The sequence below is a fragment of the Brachionichthys hirsutus genome, chromosome 13 (assembly GCF_040956055.1).
Source record: "Brachionichthys hirsutus isolate HB-005 chromosome 13, CSIRO-AGI_Bhir_v1, whole genome shotgun sequence".
Taxonomy (NCBI): domain Eukaryota; kingdom Metazoa; phylum Chordata; class Actinopteri; order Lophiiformes; family Brachionichthyidae; genus Brachionichthys; species Brachionichthys hirsutus.
This window is the reverse complement of record NC_090909.1, coordinates 5,945,597-5,964,878: the sequence shown is the minus strand read 5'-3', so window position 1 is coordinate 5,964,878 and position 19,282 is coordinate 5,945,597. Positions and strand designations below refer to the sequence as shown.

At 39.9% G+C, this 19,282-nt stretch overlaps 1 protein-coding gene across 1 annotated transcript in view; it reads left to right on the top strand.

Annotated features, from left to right (window-relative positions):
- The first annotated feature begins 975 nt into the window (after window positions 1-975).
- Window positions 976-19,282, top strand: part of trappc9 (trafficking protein particle complex subunit 9) — an 89,972-nt gene continuing 71,665 nt past the window's right edge. The window contains exons 1-11 of the mRNA XM_068747125.1: window positions 976-1,559; window positions 2,306-2,451; window positions 2,831-2,956; window positions 3,425-3,451; window positions 3,951-4,072; window positions 4,915-5,040; window positions 5,932-6,148; window positions 9,229-9,372; window positions 13,143-13,269; window positions 13,805-13,950; window positions 17,131-17,216. Of these exons, the coding sequence (XP_068603226.1) occupies window positions 976-1,559; window positions 2,306-2,451; window positions 2,831-2,956; window positions 3,425-3,451; window positions 3,951-4,072; window positions 4,915-5,040; window positions 5,932-6,148; window positions 9,229-9,372; window positions 13,143-13,269; window positions 13,805-13,950; window positions 17,131-17,216 (1,851 nt within the window). The remainder of the gene's footprint in view (window positions 1,560-2,305; window positions 2,452-2,830; window positions 2,957-3,424; window positions 3,452-3,950; window positions 4,073-4,914; window positions 5,041-5,931; window positions 6,149-9,228; window positions 9,373-13,142; window positions 13,270-13,804; window positions 13,951-17,130; window positions 17,217-19,282) is intronic.

The window sequence follows — 19,282 nt, the reverse complement described above, 5'->3', positions numbered from 1 at the left end:
AAATAGATAAATCTACAAATGCTCAAAACTCTTATGTTACGTAACTTGGCGAAGCCAAAATCGACGATTTCTTATTAAAAATGTTTTTTTAACTAAAAGATTGTCATGTATTGTTAATTTCATACACTGGGGATATAAATCAGGTACTAATACGTTTACGTTTTTGGTGAGGGGTTTATTTTGAAAATCACAACCGGATGTTAAGTTATTTACTTGTGACAGTGTGACCCCTCAGAAGGAAGCTGTTAAATTTGACAGGTTGCTTCTAAGGTAAGGGGAGTTTATATTAATTATTAGCGGAATTAGCGTGAGAGCCAAAGGAATCTCGCTGAGCTGTGCAGTAATTCTTCATTAGTTGATTTTCAGGATGCCAGTTCTTATGTTAGCTAGCTAAGCCATGCTAGCTAACGCCCAATCACAGACCTTTGACACAATTGAGAGGATAATACAGCTTTATGCTAACATAAAGTTAGCAACATAGATGCTAATTGGGCGAGGACTTGTCTTTTGCTTCATGCTTTATACACAGCGCATTTTAAACCTGCACATGAGTCACCAGCCGCCACCTTTAGCAGAAAGTGCTTGGTGTTTACCTTAGCAAAAGAACAGCAGGTGCGACTCGGCAAAGGTAATTTAGGACAACCACCCCCCTTTTTTTTGGTGTGTCTCTTCTGTGCAGCTTTTTTATTAATTCAATCACCGGCACCCTGTTTCCCTTAATCATAGAGACTTCTCGCAAGACTTTTTCATTCAAACATCAGAGACTATTTGGAGTACCTTGCTTTATACACGTTACACTAAACACATACATGTAAACAATCGGTCCATTTATTTTCAGGGTGATCATGATACAACTTATAGTCAATACATTATTCTGAAATCCTTACCGGGCTTCCTTTTTGTATTTATCATTGTAACTGCTTGATGACCTTTCACTTCTTGATTTTTTTTTTTTTTTATCTCACGCATATGAAGATGAGCGTCCCAGATTACATGCAATGTGCCGAGGACCACCAGACTGTCCTCGTGGTGGTCCAGCCGGTCGGCAATGTTCCCGAGGACCAGTTCTTCAAAACCTATAAGCGCATCGCCAGTGTGAGCCAAGTGACCATTAGGGACTCTCAGCGTCTCCTCTACATCCGATACCGCCACCACTACCTGCCTGAAAACAACGAATGGGGGGACTTTCAGACGCACCGCAAGGTAGTGGGCCTCATCGCCATCACGACCTGCAGCCAAACCAAAGACTGGTCCCAGACTGCTGATAGCTTCAATGGACAGAAGGAGGTGTACGGCTCTACACTATATGATTCACGGTTGCTGGTGTTTGGGCTTCAGGGCGAGATCGCAGAGCAGCAGCGAACAGATATGGCCTTTTATCCCAGCTTTGAAGACTCCTCTGATGTGGAGAAAAGAGTGGAGGACTTTGTGGAGTCGATATTTATTGTTCTCGAGTCCAAACGACTTGACAGGGCCACGGACAAGTCAGGCGACAAGACGCCGCTGCTGTGTGTGCCATTTGAAAAGAAAGACTTTGTTGGATTGGACACGGACAGCAGGTGAGTTGTGTGTGTTTCTTTGTCATATTGTTGCATGCCAGCATTGCTTGCTTAAAACATTTCTTCAAAAATCTGTGTTTTGATTTTTGCTTCATTCATTTTTGTCTCTTTACTTTGGTTTATTTTCTCTTTCTTTTTTTCTTTCATACTGTCCTGTGAGTTTATTGTTGGGTGTGAAAAGGTGAGACATTAGATTCCCACGTTTAGCAAACCTGTACTGATCCCATCATCCCATGAAAAAATATCATTGGCAGACTGAATAAGCTTTAAAGAACTTGGAAAAATATTCCAACAAAAAGTGACATAGATGAGCTAATAAAAGATCCGAGCCTTATTTTATAATTATTACTTAATTACTCCCATCAAAAAGCTTGTTTCCAAAATCTGCAATTGAATTTTCACATATTACTCGTGAAATGAAAAGCACTTTCATCATTCAGAAAAAACGGTGAAATTCTACTCCAGTTGCTTTGTTGCTTTCCTTTCCTTGTGCCTTGCCACCTCATATTTCCTCTGTGCCTGAATCATATCAGTCAGCTATACAGAGTTTCCCCTTCTGGCACCCTGCCGGCATAAATTGCAGCAGCATGAAGTCAGAGTTGTTTTTCAAAAAAGGAGAAATCCACTGTGTGAATCCAAAAACCAACATCTATTTACAGCTAAAAACGAGTCTTTTATCTGAGAATTCAAACCACTTCATTCATCCCGCTGGTGTTTATCTCCCCTGTTCTGCTGCTCTATCTCAGGCATTATAAGAAGCGTTGCCAGGGACGGATAAGGAAGCATGTTGGAGACTTGTGTCTCCAGGCAGGCATGCTGCAAGATGCCCTGGTCCACTACCACATGGCTGTTGAGTTTCTCAGGGGGGTCAATGACTTCCTCTGGCTTGGTGGTAAGTCTGTAGAATGCTGGCTTTTGAATTGAAACTGATTTATTGGCCTAAAATGTGTTTCTCATTGTCCTTGCCTGACTTGGGACTTTTGAGGCTTTGATAATTGAAATGTTAACTATGTTGTTCACCGTATAAAAGGCCTATTAATAATAATAACAATGAAGATGTTGCTATATTGGCAAGGCTCTTGAATCGGTTTCTAATGACAGACCTGTGGTTTATTGAGCTTTAAGTTACATTTTCAACCATGAAGGCACAAATAAATAAAGCAACGTAAACATCAGGGTTCTAGAACCTAAATGACCCGTTTGGGCCGAGAACAGGAAATATTACTGAGCAGGCGATTGAACATTTGTCTTTTGTCATATTTGCTGTCTAGCTGCGTTGGAGGGTTTGTGTTCAGCCTCCGTCATACTCCACTATCCTGGAGGCACGGCAGGGAAGACTGGAGGTCGCAAGCAAAGTATCTCCCAACCGGCAGATGCAGGGAAACGCCACAGACCAGGTGAGCTTATGAGTCTCTTCAGTTGGATGGAAACAGCACTGCTCAGCTTCCTAATACGCTGGAGCTTCTCTTATTTACCCTGATGGTTTCTAATTAAATAACAAATTAAAATCAATCTGTCTACTCTGTCACCAACATGTTATTGATATGTATATATTACCCACTTTTTTTTTGTGAAAGGATGTTGACTGGCAATCATGATTCCATCATCCTATGCCAGTCTGTGTATTAACAGCGATTGAGTGCGTTTTTTAAAAAGCCGCTCCCGAAAGTCCCCAAAAGGGAAAATACTTCACTGGACGGTACATTTAATTTTTTTTTTTAACAGAAGTAGTTAATGTAAAAATCTTATGGCTCTTGAAAAAAATAGTTTGCATGAGAACCGTGAAGCAGCTTGTTGGTCTAACACAGCTAACATTGGGTCTTGCATTTTGAAGTCAATCTACATTTTTTTGTCTCTGTCTGTAGGCGCTCAGGAGGTTCTCATTGACCCAGGTATCGTATGTCTAACCCAACTCTCCAGTCGCCAGTCTGCATGCTTGCTTCTCTTCACATTCCTCTCTTTGTACGAGGCAGTTTTTAATTTTCAATGTTCAGCATCCCACTCCTTTATTTTGTCATTTGAGTGTTTTTGATGCCCTTTTTTCCAATGCCAGGCAGTGTTCTCCTGTCTTCGTTCACCATTTCCTTTAGTTTTATGTACAGTATTTCTGGTGATCAGTGTCACTTGAATGCACAACTGAAGATCAATGCTTTGTTTCTGATTGTTATTTATAGGGTGTTTTTAAGGACACTCAACTGGGTGTCATGCCTGTTTCATTCATCTTGCATTTGCCACATGTCGCTCGGACAGCAAGTCTGAATACGTTTTCTCTCTGTACCATTTGATCCCCCACCATTTCTTCCCTATTTTTGGTTTTTATGGTAGAACAGAGACACTTGTTGTGTTTTTTTGCTCTACTAATCATACATCACGCTTCTCTTTTGAATGTAGGTGCCCTCACAGCCAGCGGCATTAGTGCAGACACCAGCACCGAGATTGGACGAGCAAAAAACTGCCTGAGTCCTGAGGACATTATCGAGAAATACAAAGAGGCCATCTCCTACTATGGAAAGGTGCCAAACAAAAGATACAAAGCTGTTTAATCAAGAATTCAACGAGGTCTCTTGATTTCTTTGATACATTTTCAGTGTGAAATCAGGCGACCTACCCCTGTTGTAATATCTTTCCCTGTCACCAGGGGTCAGTGTTTGATTTGGTTGAGGGAGTTTGAAGTCAGTGACACTGGTAATATTTGAACAATACATGGAGACAGGAATATGCACTACACATATTATATACATATACTAATGTATAATACTTCCTTTCATTGACTACTGTACTTGTACAAAGTGCCAATGAATATTATGAAAGTATCATTTATGCTTTATGGCAAGATGAACAGGCTCAAGTGGGCAAACCGTTCAGAAACAACCCTGTTATTTTATCTTAAAAATAAATAAATACATATTTGGTTTATAATTACCTTCTTTCACAAGTGTATCTTCCCTTTTTACATCTAATTTGTTCATTCAGAATTAAATTATATCTAAAGACGTAGCCATTCAGATATTGAACTTAATGCGGAGAGACAAAGTTGGAAGTGGAGAGAAGTTGTGGGACTGCAAGATAAAAGCTCCACAGTCTTGAGAATGTGGTGCATCCTCGGCAGTAGAAGCTCTGGCTTTCAGTGGAAGCACAAGCGGAACCATATGTGGGGAATCCCTGAGGAACGAGCAGCAGGGGAGCCCGCTATCACACTTGCCTGTCATCCCACGTCTGCAATGACTGATGAGGGCCGTCTTATGCTAATGGGAATTGCATTCCCTCTGATTATGAGGTGGGTTGCAGGAGACAACTATGAATTTCTCATTGACAACTCCCCCCCCCCCCCCCCCCCCCCTCTTATCTCTCGCAGTATAAGAATGCAGGAGTGATCGAGCTGGAGGCCTGTGTGAAAGCAGTCAGGGTGCTGGCCATACAGAAGAGAGCTAGGGAGGCCTCTGAGTTCCTGCAGAATGCTGTTTACATCAACCTGGGGCAGGTACGTCACCACACTGCAATATAAATGCTCTTTCAGCTGCACGGGATGATTAATATTACTGGCAGCATGGTGTACAGTAGAATCAGGGAGACTTGAGGAGATAAAACGGGACTCCTGAAACAAAGTGTTCCCACAGTCTGATCTTTTGTTTAGTTCTTTATCACAAAATCCAGAAACGTTTTTTATTGTCTTTAGCACAGATTCTGTCCTTGACTCTTATTTATTTTTTGTGACTGGTGTACTTTTGTTGATGTCGACGTATATATCAGACAAGTTGCCATTTGTGTTCATCATTCTATTTAATACTTAATTATACTGACTGCAGTTTGTAACCCAGACCACCCCTCCAATGCAGTTAAGTTGTACATAAGGAACGTAGAGGGTTGTCTCAAGTTACCGTCGATGAGGAAATGTAGCTATGTTTGAATGGTTAAAAAATGCCCTCCAGGCATGCTTGAAGTTAAATGAAAATACTCCGCTTCGAATCATAATATATGTTTGATAAGAGTTTCTGAAGTTTAACTGCCTTCTTAAATATTTATTAAACCACATCCTCTTCTGCTCCATTAATGAAAAATAGAGTATGACTATGCAAATATTTTTTCATAGCAGAAGTTTAATGTCAAGATATAAAATGCCTCCAAGAAGTCGTTTTTCATTATTGTGTGCCTGTACGCTGCAGTTTCTATATTATACATCTGGAAGTTGCATTTTGGGCATTCATTTTGCGTCCATAATAGCTGTGATGTCACAGTCCTGCCTGTGAATCCACACAATAATTTGAGATGCATGTTATGTGCTGAGAAATGTTCCTTAGATGATTGGAGGAACATTAAAGTGTAAAGATCTAAAGTAAGTGAAGAGAGTTGAATGTTTTCTCCATAAATGCAGCTGTCAGAGGAGGAGAAAATCCAAAGATACAGCATCCTGTCTGAGCTCTACGAACTGATCGGGTTCCATCGCAAGTCTGCGTTCTTCAAACGTGTTGCAGCCATGCAGTGTGTAGCCCCCACCATCCCAGAGCCTGGCTGGAGGGCCTGCTACAAGCTGCTGCTGGAGACGTTGCCTGGATACAGCCTGTCACTCGATCCCAAAGACTTCAGCAAAGGTAAAGCTGAACACTTGGTTAGGACATGCTGGAAGCTTAACCTCCTTGGCGGAGGTAATACACATTTGTGGTAACCATATAAATATTGTCTTCATCCATCCATCCACTTGGAGAGGAGACAGCCTCAATCGCCTCATCTGCAGCCGCTTTATCTGCCTTGCGGGTCACGGATCTCAGCTGACGGCGTGTGATAGGCAGGGTACGCCCCTGCCCCGGTGTGATCCAATTTGGTGATCTCCTAGATTAGATTTAGAATAAAGTAGAACTTAGTATCTTTATTAAGTTCTACTTTAGTCTAAATCTAAATGCAAATTGGACTGTTACAAACAATTGAAACAAAGGAGTGCTTACATTTTATTCTCCACCTGGCATTATTCTACATGCCTACACTAACTGTGAAAAACCTACAGCTAGCAACCAATCAGACATTAAACATCACCCAAGTCTGACAGGTAAAGTGATATAACAAGGTAATACATCTATCTATCAGAAACATATAAATGTACTTGTATGAGATAGAAACGGAGTGAGAGGACCGCACAGAGCTCCAAATGTACAAAACTGTCCGGTCTCGAGTCATAAGTTAATTAGTGCTGATTTTACATCAGTAAAAAGGAGTAGTGCTCACCGAACAAACATTTTTTGAACAATGAATGCCTCTTGCGAGAGCTGGGCTACATGTGTCAACAGTGCAAACATATTTAATAGATAAAGGAATGAATGACATCACTTCATTCATTCGACCTCTAGCTCTATCTTTTTCAAGAATGCTCCTTCAGATTGAACATTCAATTCACCACTTTGCTCAAAAAGAGACACAATTGCGACTTGACCCAGGCTTTTGTGCACGCTCTGATAAGCCTTTTGATTCTGGAGACTATTGACCAATACTCATTGAAACCACTCAATGGCCAAAATTGGCAACACAAAAGACAGCTCAGTGAACAGAAACGCTCAGGGACATCCAAATGTTCTCTTATGACCGACTAATCGTGCAACACTGAGGCAGGTTTTCTCAGATAAACTGTTAATTTTAAGGCCTGCTAAAATAAATGCCGTGTGTAAAAATAAGATGTTGCACATCAGCTGTGAAAGGCTTTGTATTAGCATATGTTAAATTAGCAGGTGCTAACTGCTGAGGCCATATGTGTAATTCTATTGATAAATCAAACCTATGTGAAATGTAATGGCCACACAAACTACCGGTAATTGAAATGGAACAGTTTTCCAAGAGTTACTTAAAATTCATGAAATCATTGAACGTTGATAATTTGATAGTTACGCTTTGTATGAGACAATATTTTTTGGGGGACATTTCACTCATTTTATTGTATTATCATGCTCAGTATTCTTGTATATAAATACAAACAATCGCTATCCATGCGACGTATGAGCTTGAATAATTCTCCGCTGATGGAACAGCAGGGAATGACGAGCGCCTTTCTTTCGGCAGAAAGGATCAGGTGGGAGTTTAGCAAGCGATAAGCTGGAGAGGCAAGTTCAAGTGAGAAAGGAAATAGCCATCGATGCTGCATTCCAATGAGGGCTACTATGGTCTGAGGGGCAGTGGAACAAATAGCTTTTTAAGTGGCACGCAGACCCTTTTTCACCCCTCAGTGAGGAATGGATCCAGTCTATAGTTTTTCTTCTCTTTTCGAATTAAAGTTCATTGAGCTTTGGTCTCTGCTGTTTCCCTGCCATTACAGATGTTGTATGTACTTCTTTTCTTGCAATAATTTGCATGTTTATTTTTTATTACTGTAATTGTCTTGCACAGGAGAAAAATGATCCTTGAGTGTGTGTGTGAGTTTCACAACGCACTCATTATCTTGGTCTTGTAATGCATTGCCAGTCTCTTCACTTGAAATTCACAATACCACAAGTGGAGCCACTGTTCTTTGTCTTGCAGCAAAATGACATTCCCAGAAAATCCAGTGTCCTTGTGGATTACGGTTCTCCGGATAAGCACTGGGTTTGACAGACAGGTGGAAGTCAGCTCGTTTTTAGATTCCTTGGTGGAAAACAGAAAACTAAAGCACATGAAAGAAATTGACTTACACTGTTCAGAAGTCAGGCCAAATAATAACAATGTCAGAAAAATGCTGATAACTGTAAAGCATCTGGGGGCTGATGTGATGTCAGTGGAAGTAGTATTTCTGTTGAGGAACCGCGAGTGTTCAGCAGATATCCTCCTTCCCTCTCTCTGGCGCCCTCATCCTCCCCAGCACATCTTTCCTCCTTTCCCCTCACCACTTAATGAGTCAACAGTCGACAGCTGGGAGTGGAGCTGGGGGGGGTCTGTTGGGGGGCTGGAGGGACTTATGTAACCAGTGGTGTCAGGCTAGGATTATATTAAGATGTCTTGTGGAGCACTGTAGAGCCGGAGCACACTCCTGAAGCGTTAATACGTGTCACTGAATCCGTTTCAATGTGGTCGGGGGTTACATTGTGTGGATTTGCTGGGATAAAATAACTGGCAAAAATCTTTTCTCTTGTATTTACAATGTCTTTTCAACCTAATTGTTGTCATTTTTTAAAATTCATTTAATTTTTCAATTAAAACTTTATTTTCATTTAACAATCTGCTTTTTTCATCCAAGCTCTGGTTAATGTTGACGTTTTTTTCTGTGAAACTATGCCAGCAAAACAAAACGAGCCTGTGTTTGGACCAGAGATGAGCATTATGATTTACTCAACATATATAGCAAAGTCTCATTCCCTTCAAAATGGCAGATCTATGTCAACAAATTGCTCGTTTTCTCTAATCAACAGTTCATTACAATAACTCTAATCTTCAGAAAGTTGGAAAACAATAGATTGTATTTAGCACATTTGCTCGAAAAATAATCCAAAAAGTAAACAAAATATTCTTCCTATCACGAGACCAATCATTTCAGAATAAATACGGAACAACAATCTTTAATTGATCATTTGAAGAAAAGAAAAAGTCTACAATAATATTTGTGAATACAGATGATGTGTAACAGTTGCTCTGATCTGACAGCAGTGAGCCTCATTATTCGTTGTTCACGTGAGCTCCTATCTGCTTTCTCTCTCCTTTCTCTCTCGCCCTCTCTCAGGGACCCACCGAGGCTGGGCTGCTGTTCAAATGCGCCTCCTCCATGAGCTTGTGTACGCCTCCCGTCGCATGGGCAACCCGGGCCTGTCTGTTCGACACCTGTCCTTCCTGCTGCAAACTATGCTGGACTTCCTCTCTGATCAAGGTCAGCTCAGAATAAATTCTCACAAGGAGGCTCAGAAAGTAACACTATCACACTTTGCTCTTTGTTGGAGGATATAAAATGCTTTCAACATTGTGCACTGGCCAGAAATGCTGTACAACCAAGAGATGATGTTTAAACTGAAGCAGTGTGAGCCAGACAGTGCCGCTGGCCGCAGAATAGAGGCCAGCATAATCCTTGGTTGGCTACAGCGCATGAGAATGGAGGGATGGCAAGCAAGAAGGCGAGGTTTGAAATAGCAGGGAAGGAAAATGCCGCTCGATGATGTAATTACAGTTTTGTTACCCTCCTTTAATTTCTTCTATTCCCATCTCTGATATCAAAAATGTCAGAAAGCTTATTACAGGAAAGGTTTTTAGCCTTAAAATACTTGGTTTTATTCGCACATACATGGGAAATATTCAGACATCTCAATGAAGAACTCTAGTTTTAGCCTGGAACATGTCTTGTGCTTATTAAAAATTGCCCAGTTTTGTTGCCATAAAGATATTTGTGAAACATTTAAATAATCTTGTACAGTGGCCTGTTTTGCCTTGGCTTCATATCATCCTGTTCTTGATGAAAAGTACACTCATTTGATTTTGGCATATGGTAATAGCATTTATTGCCAGCACAATCCTGAATTACAGTAGTAAAGAGGCAAGGCGTAAGGAATGGTGACACTTTATTTGGAGCACCTGGGGGGGGGGGGGGGGGGGGCTGTTGGACATTCCACAACTTCTTGTTTGTTTCCCTCTTTCTGCTGTTTTTAATTTTGTGTGTATGTCAAAAATGATAAGGTTGCAATTTTTTTGAATTACACATCGATTAAAAAGTCTTTGTTCACCCTAAAAAGAAAAACCTTTTGAGACCAGAACTTGATGTTCTGGTCTACCTGATGTTGAACTTAAATATAGTATCCTCTATGCTTTTTAAATGAACTGGAATGTTTCTTGAGAGGTCGCAGTGTTGTTGTACCCTCTGATTTACTTCCTCAGTTCAACTTACTCGAGTGGTTTCCCATACCTCCATAATATTAATCAGAATGTCTGTGGAAGACCGCTGACAAGTTTCAGGGGTGTGCATACTATCCCCAGGTTTCATTCTATATCCTATAAACCACAAGTTTAAATGTAGACATTCACTACCCACACAGTAGATAAGCAGCGACTGTGAGTCTTAGCTGGTCGGTGCCTTTCCTGTTTCGAACATTCTTTTAGCTTTGTAGCCTCCAGCGTTTGGTACAACACAAAGGGGGCTACACAGAGAAACCTGACAAGAAGAAATATTGGCCCAACTTTGTTACTTTGTATTTGGTCAGAATTTCACAAAAAGTGCACATAAATTATGAATCCCTTGCCGCATGAGAGCGAGGAAGGGCATATTAGAATTGGTTGGTCTGTCTGTCACGTTTCAGTTCCAGAATATGACTCAAAAACATTCTTCACTACTAACAAGTACTGAAATGCTGCCTTGTGCTCTTTAGGGATTTTTGTTAGTTACAGTTCGAACTTGTAAACAACATGAATCATGCTGTTTTGTTTCCACAGCAGGTCTCGAATACCATTTAATATATTTTTTTAACATTCTATACAATTAAGCTTTCTTATTTAGCAACCTTTAACATTTGCATTTTTCATGGTTAAAATGCAAGTCTCAGTACTTATCGCAATGTATTTGTTTTTAATTAATTTTTAATTGATATATTGATGCCTGGTTCCCATAGAAACGATTTTGTGAATTTTAAATTGGCGGTAGGTGTGTATGTATGACCTATCATCCCACATCCACCCAGCAGCGACTGGGGTGGACTCCATACCTGACACAGAATGGGCTGCTGCAGAAAAATGTACAATGACAGCTCTACTGTATCTTTAATAGTGAGAGAGTGCAGTTAAGCTAAAAGATGTATTTGCTATTTTGTTGTTTTTCTTAATCTTACTTTAATTAGCTGCTTTCAGTTTGAGTTCTTTGCATACTTAATTAAGTTTACTTAAAGTTGTGAGTGGAGCAACAGTCTGCCGAAGCTGCTGACAGGTTTGCAGGAACTTTCATATAATAATCTTGTTTACCCACCTATCTGTAGGGACTTGTTTTCTGATTTGCCCGTCAGCTTTACAAAGATAATTCCAATTATTATGAGTCTACTCTTGTTCATTGTAACAAAAACCGAAAGTTAAAGCCAGAGGGGGTCATAATGAATGGAACGCGTACCACATCTGTTGGTTATATTTGAGCAGGGGAAATTCACTTCCAAGCTGCATGTTACATATGACTAGACTGCATCAGCCATTTAGTTCAGGTAGTTGGATCCTAAAGTCAGTTTGTGATTTGCACTATACTGAGAAAACATTTTTTTTGTAGGCAAGTATCAGTCACTAAAATAAAGATGGATAGGCTTGTTCAACCGAGTTTAGCAGTGAGTTCCATACTTGAAAGATTAATGTCCCTATTTCAGTCACTCATTTTTTAAACTTTTTTGTTTATTGTCTTGAAGATTTATGATTCACTTACTGTGATTTTATGATTCAAGCTTTTGAAAGGCAGAAAATTCTAAATTATTCATGACAAAGTTGTCACATTTCTGCTCTGTCAGTAATCCCCCAACCCCCCTTACAATATAATTTGATAAATCCCAATTGAAATGTTTTCACAGTCTGCATTTGTCATTTATTATTTTATTTGAAACTCTGCTTTCACTCCTACCACATACTATCTGTAAATGCCACTGTTGGACATAAAAATGTCTTCAAGCAGAGTCCCTGGAGGGCCCTAACCCATGTTTGGGTTTGTTTTTATTTCGACAAAAGCTTTATTTTATTTCAAAGGAGATGGAAAATACCAGTGTTATTTCAGGATGTGCTTAAAAGCGTAAGCTTGTCACAACTTCAAGTCGAGCATCAGCTTCTAATGTCTCTGTCCCCTGGAGAGCTTTCCCAACGAAACTACTGTACGTTTGGTACGCAGATATGCTGATGATCTTATGCTGTTTTTCACTGTTGGACAGTCAGCAATTTGTTCACGGACCTCGGCGTAAAGCAGGCTGGAATACAAATCAAATAATACTCTGTTAGTTTAACCTCACAGGTTCGGTTGTCTCAGAGCTGGGACACATCAAGCAAGGAACTAGCCATGAACAAAGGATGATTGATCGATAGATTGTTTTTCCATTTGAACACACCATCGACATTTCAACTAAAGCTGATCACTGGCATGCAAAGTTGTGCACAATGGGGAAAATAATCTTGGCAATCACAAATTGTATTAGATGGATAGATATTTTATTTATCATTCGAAATACACACCACAGGTGCACGCATGAGCGGAATGTTGTTGTTGATGGCTCTGATAGCAACACTTAAAGCACAAAGATTTAAAGTAAAAATATTATACACAGAAAAATAGTCGCAAATGTGTACGTCCCAAAAGAGTTGGACTTTGAAGGGAATGTAATCCTATTAAGAGAAGATCAGCCAACCAAACTACTATATTTAATTCTACTGTGAATCAATGGTGCTCTGGCTTTATCTTCTCCTGGAAATGTCAGGAGAATGTCACGGTAAAATTATTAGATGTTCCATGATATGGGCATATGAATAGTCAGTCAGTGCGTATAATATTACTTGTAATTTCTCATCTGAATGTGACAAATGGAAAATATGTTATCATTGTAGCAGCCTGAAATTTGGAGTATTGTTTCTGTGGACGTCTTTACAAACTCTGGATGGTTTCTCATTGATTTTTTTTGATTTTATATTCTCCCACAATTATAGAGAAGAAAGAAGTGACACAGAGTCTGGAGAACTACACCTCAAAGTGTCCTGGTGGAATGGAGGTCATCATCCTTCCCAATGGTCTGAAGCTCCTTCCGGTGCCCTTCACAAAGCTCCCTATTGTCCGGTAAGACAGCGGTTAGAGGGGTTAATACTTTAATGCCATTGGCTGAATTTATATTGATGAAATATACAGATAGGAAGTCCAGGATAATTATAACCTTGACACTGAAATCTCAGCAGTGGGGTTGCAGCAACAATTCACATACTTTATTTATATATTGTTGTATACAGCTTACTGTCATTGTCAAATGCAGTCTGTTCATTTCTGAATAAAACATTTCAAAAGCTGAGAGTACAGGTCCACAATGAGCTTCTGAAAGAGGGATGATTGCTCAATCAAAGTTCTTTAGATGTTTCAAAGCTTTTCTGGTCATGAAAGAAATAACCAAAAAATGAGAGAAAGCTGTGGTACAAAAACCCTTTGATTGTACGAGCCATTAGCGCCTTTCCTTCAGACTTGTATGTCAAAATGTTTGACGTATTGAAGATCTGCGCTTTATTAACTAAAGCACGCTTTCACTTTATCTGATAATGATTTACATCGATGAAAGTGAGGTGTATACATGTCTTAATCATGTCATTGTTGCGTCCCAAATTAGGTCCGTGAAGCTGCTCAATCTGCCTGGCAGTCTGCGTCCTCATAAAGTGAAAGGCCTGCTGGGACAGAACATGTCCAGTGCCAGCCCCTTCATCTACTCACCGATCATTATGCACAGCAGAGGAGATGAGCGTTGTAAGAAAATAGGTAAGGCATATCTTTTATTTTTTGAGAATCTACGCTGCAGACGGGAAGCAATGCCTTTAAAAAAAAAATAATAATAATAATGTGAAAAGACGAAGCGCAGAGAATGAATGATGGAGATTGTCTTTAGGTGCTCTGTCACACTTATCACCAGACACATTCACACCCATGGAATTGCTCTTTGCTCCAGGTGAGTAGTGCTAGATGTGAAACTGAAGTCTGATCCGCCTTCATCAGAGCGAAACCAGCCCCTTTAAAGTCAATCCAGAGAAAACACGCAGATATGTTTTTCACCGTTGACCAGTTAAGCAGGTAGTTGACTAAAGCCGTCATTGAATGAGGCTATATCCTCCTCTTTGGTCACGATTTATATGTTGAAAGTCAGATTTCCCTCTGGTTTAGTCTAGTGTTGTAATGCTTTGGAGATTAATCAAACATGCCTTTCCCTCTTTACCCTGTCTACCTCTGGGGAGCTAGCTGCCAGCTAATGAAGTTAGAATTCTCTCTTAACTCCTTCAATGCATCTCGCAGCAAAAAGGAAATGTCGAAAAAGCGTCTCTGAAGGATGGCTTCGCTTTCTGGCATATTCTAGCATTGTTATCATTAAATGTGCTCTATATTTAGGGGCACATAGTGCCTCAGCTGGAAACACAAACTTCACTCTCAGCCAGTTACAAATATGAAAGTCATATTAGATTATTAGTGTAAAATACTGAATTTGAGGAATAAATGCCTTAATACTAATGAGCTATCTTTCCATTTATGAAGAAATCTAAGGTTCCGGTAGTAGAAAGCCGCAAAAAGTAGTAGATAATTATTAAATACAATTATTAATGTTATGTTTCAAGAGCTGACTTTAAATCTTGGTAGTGCTAAACAACACTGAGAATATGCTTGCGTGTGTTTTCTTGCTCTTCGTTACTTGCTACGAGTCAGGATGGTGTTTCTAAAACAAGGTTTCCTCTAATGGGAGATTGCTGCACATAATAGCTCTGAGAGTCCGGTTCAAGGCTGTCCATTCAGTTTGGTGTGGACGGCTGTCATATATGGGTATAAAAGGAAGGAGACCTCAACCTTATTTCGTGCTTTTATTTATATGTATTTTGGGAGTACATGATCAGCGTCCCTGGTGCACCATAACCTGCTTACCTGTCAGGTCTACCTCTACGGTCCGTTCCTATTAAAGTTTTCTTCCTCTCCTTTCCTTACAATGACCACAATGTCTCAACTTTTCTTAAACAAAGTAATTTTAAGGCTTTTTTTTTTTTTTTTACCCGATTCAGCAGTGTCATCAACAGATGGATTTGTGTCCATTGTTAATCTTGACATAATGACATGAAATCATGACAACATGGCCTGAGTTGAGATTATTTGACTTTATGCTGTTTCCAAAGACAATTTGTGAGCTTCCACAATCAGTCTTCCAAAAACTCCACACTGTAATTAATATCTTATCAACTCGTGCCTGTCAAACATAAAAAGGAGCTTTGGTTTTTGTGTGCATTTTTATATGGGCTGGAGAAACTCTTCCATTTACAGCAATCAACTAAATGTCCTCCAGATATGTGTCTCCAACTGAAACGCTAATGACTCTTAATTTCACGACCTCAAAAGCTGGGCTTTAGGTACATTTGAATGTGCTCCCTTCTGCTCTAGGGTAGCATCATTACACATGGATGCTTTTTTGCTCCAATGCCCAGGCATAGTGCGCATGAATAATTCAGCATGAAAGATTAATGTTGCTGATAGTCTTACAGAATATTTCTCTGTAGGGTGTGGTAACACCAGTGAACTTTTTAAATTCTGTCAAAAAAAAAAGAGAATTTCTTCACAGCCATACAGAGACAGTTCTAAGAGTCATTTGCTCCTTAAGCGAGCTAAATACAGATAATGGTGAACAAACAGTGCAGCTGTGTATTGAGTCATAACATTCATTAATGCTTTGCTCAATGAGGTTTTAAAGAGCTGAAGCCTTTTGAGAGTTGAGCAGAATCTCAATGTCCATTTGACGAGGAATCAATACAAATAAAGTGGCATCAATCCACAATGGTCTTTGTCTTTTCTGAGGTGTACCTCACACTTAATTGGCTGGATATGAGAGCAAGGCAGGCATTTATATCATAGATATGCAGATATCTTTCTTTTGACTGGCTTAATTTCCTAAGGTACATGGCTGGAGATGGCCTTCTATAAATCCTCTTTTCTGCCAGGGTCTCAGCTAGGAATTTCAGGGCCAAGTTTATTTTGAGCAATTGACTCTTCAACTAGACGAGAATATGTTTGCTCTTCAAATGGAAATGACTTTGGCTACTCTAGGAGTAAAGGTTTTCAATCTAACAAAATCTTTAAACTCTCCATTCTGGAATAGTTGATGCTGCAACCCAGAGCTGTAATCTCTTCATATTTTTCTCATTCTTTTAGATTTATAAGGATGACTAAAATGCTTAAACATTTTTCTCTCACATAAATAAAAAAGAAAAGTACCGGTAAGTGCAAACTGTATGCAAGTAGGCAATTTTCCAGATAAAAAAAACAACAATTATAGCCACTATTTTCAAAAAGGTATTTGTCATGGTAAATGACAAAAAACATGCTTCCTGCATCAAGGGTTCAAGGTTACTTTATTTGTACCCATAGGTACCAGTAGATTTGATTTGCTGTGAGATCAGATAGCTTCAAGCATTTGTTGTTCCATCATATGGAACAACAGGGTGTTTTATGGCCACAATCCAATGATGAATCTTCCACCTGTATCCAGCATTTTGTCATAAAGAGGGTGTCGAAAGAAAAACTGGCAGCTGGCATTGTTTGGCCTACAGTATTCATAAAAGCTGAATAAACAAGAAACATCTTGTTGCAAAGATTTACACAGAGTATATCAATGTTTGCAAAAGAGGGAATAAAATCTAGATCCATATTTATCAAGAAGGAACAAATAAGCATCTTTCCAAAATGATCAGACTCGTCATTGAGGCGGGAGTACGGTAACTAAAGTGTGATACATTTAAATTAATTAGGAAAATGTTATACTGTATATTCTTTTTACTTTTTATGAACATTGTCTAACACTGACTTTTTATTTCGTAATTTAGCCTAGGTGTATTTCCTTCAGCTCATTCATTCTAAATTGGTTTTAATGCTGCTGACGTTCTAATGTATTCACGTCTTCTTTTCTTTCCCCAGACTTCCAGTGGGTTCAAGGAGATGTTTGTGAAGTGCAGCTCATGGTCTACAACCCCATGCCTTATGAACTTCGAGTGGAGAACATGGTCAGTGAAATTAATGGTGCCTAAATAGTAACCATATCAGTGGTATAAATATCTGATGCATCTGAATTTTTCAATATGTAAATGCACCCTTTTGAACATGGAAGGAAGTTGTCCTCCTTTTCCTGAGGTAGAACCATCAAGTGTCCGTCTGCACCCACCTATGTGTAATTAGGGTCCCTTAAACGCCTCTTGGATGGTTCAAGACAGTAACGATTGTATGAAAGGGTAAGAATAAACTTCTTAAACCAGTAAGACGGTAAGAAAACATGACTAGGGACACGCATCTCTGCTGTCATACCATTACTTGAGGTGTAAGACCATTTACTAAGTGAAATAAAGTTTGAAATGAGCCATTAGACATCTGGGAAACAATTTTAACTGTATTGTTTAACGGGCACCTGATGACATCCGATTTTAAGTTTAGGAGATCTCCTTATTAAAGGGCCGCCAAAGGTAGTACATCTACACCTGTGCAACATTCATGTACCTTGCGCCTCAATACTCCTTTTCAAAAACACACACCAGTTGACCCACTTTACAAGATTCAAGGGTGCGGAAGATTAGCGAATGCATTTTGGCTCTTGCTCACTGCTGTGTCTGTTTATGAGTGCGGTGATGTGGGCCAACCTTGAAATGCGAAGCAATCATCAGACTCAATAAAAGGCCAGCTGGAGAGAAAGGCCTACTTTTTGCTGTTAGAAGGCAGTGGAACTCTCAACATAGCACACAATGCACCACCTATCAAAACTGATGTTGAAAGTCGAGAACAAATTGCCCTGAAAGTGGCCGCTTAATTGTGGAGGCCGTCTGGGAGCTGATGCCAAAGAGACTTGGATCGGTCCAGCTGGCCCCGTGTCACCTGATAACGGTTCATGCTGGTACAGACAGAAGAAATGCAGGCAGCCCCCACTTTCAGACGCGTTAAGTGTTAAACGTGAATGGTATAACCAACCAGTTGGTTCTGAGTGTGCATTTATGTGTCGTCACTCAAGTAAGGCGAATCTCTCCAATTAACAAAGTAAGAGTGTTTCATCTACTCCAGAAATACAGAAGTTGAGTTGCGTTATTTTTCTGTGAAGATTCTCAGTCATCCAGGTCATGACGGAACTATGTGTTTTGACTGTTGTTAAAAGCCTCTGGAAATTGAGATTCAGAAAATGCTCCTAGAAATGATTCTTAGTCCTCTTGTAACATCCATAAATACCGCTGGATTCAAAATTACTCATTTAAAAACAACTTTGATTGAACAAAAATAAAAATACTGCATAGTTGCAGTAAAGCTCCCTGGAACATTGATATACTGTAGTGATTTGAAGGGCCATCTGAAGGTTTAGGGAGTTATAGTTTGTCTCATTGAGGCTGCATGTCAGCAGAGTTGCTGTGAGGTGAAACATTCAAACAGGCTAGGTCAAATAGTGAGAGCATCATTAGCTCTTCCACCTACAGGTGAATCGATCAGGTCACAGATGGAGGTTGAAGCCCTTGACGCTCCATGGCAGCTGGGGAGCCTCAGGTGGTGTTGTAGAGACAGACAGGGTGACACCGACTGCCAAGAGCTCCTCTGTAACCCAGACAAAGTGACTGCTGTTCGACCCGAGCAACCGCCCATCTATCAGCTGTACATAAACTCTCACACGAGGACACACACACACACACACACGGTCATTTTTCCATCCTCCTTCATAAAGGTGACCCCATCGTTTGGCGAGATGGACCCTCCTTCTCAGGCAACACACGACTTCAGCACTAATACACAGTTAGTTTTGTGCTTGATTAATTTGCTATTAAAGCGGTGCTTTTTTTTTTAAACCACAACCTCCACCCTTTGATTTGCAGGGGGGGGGGTCACTGTCCGATCTGTTTGTCAATCGATCCACAAACAAGTTGTGAATATTCATTTACTTTTATTCAAAGGGACCAAAAATACTTCCGTTCTTTCTTTGAGTCAGGTTAGTCAATCTATTTGCAACACAATGGGATTAATCATCACTTACATCACTTAAAGCAATACATTATTATGGTTGAGAAAAGGTGGAGCAGGAGCGTGAATACGGTGCCCCAACAAC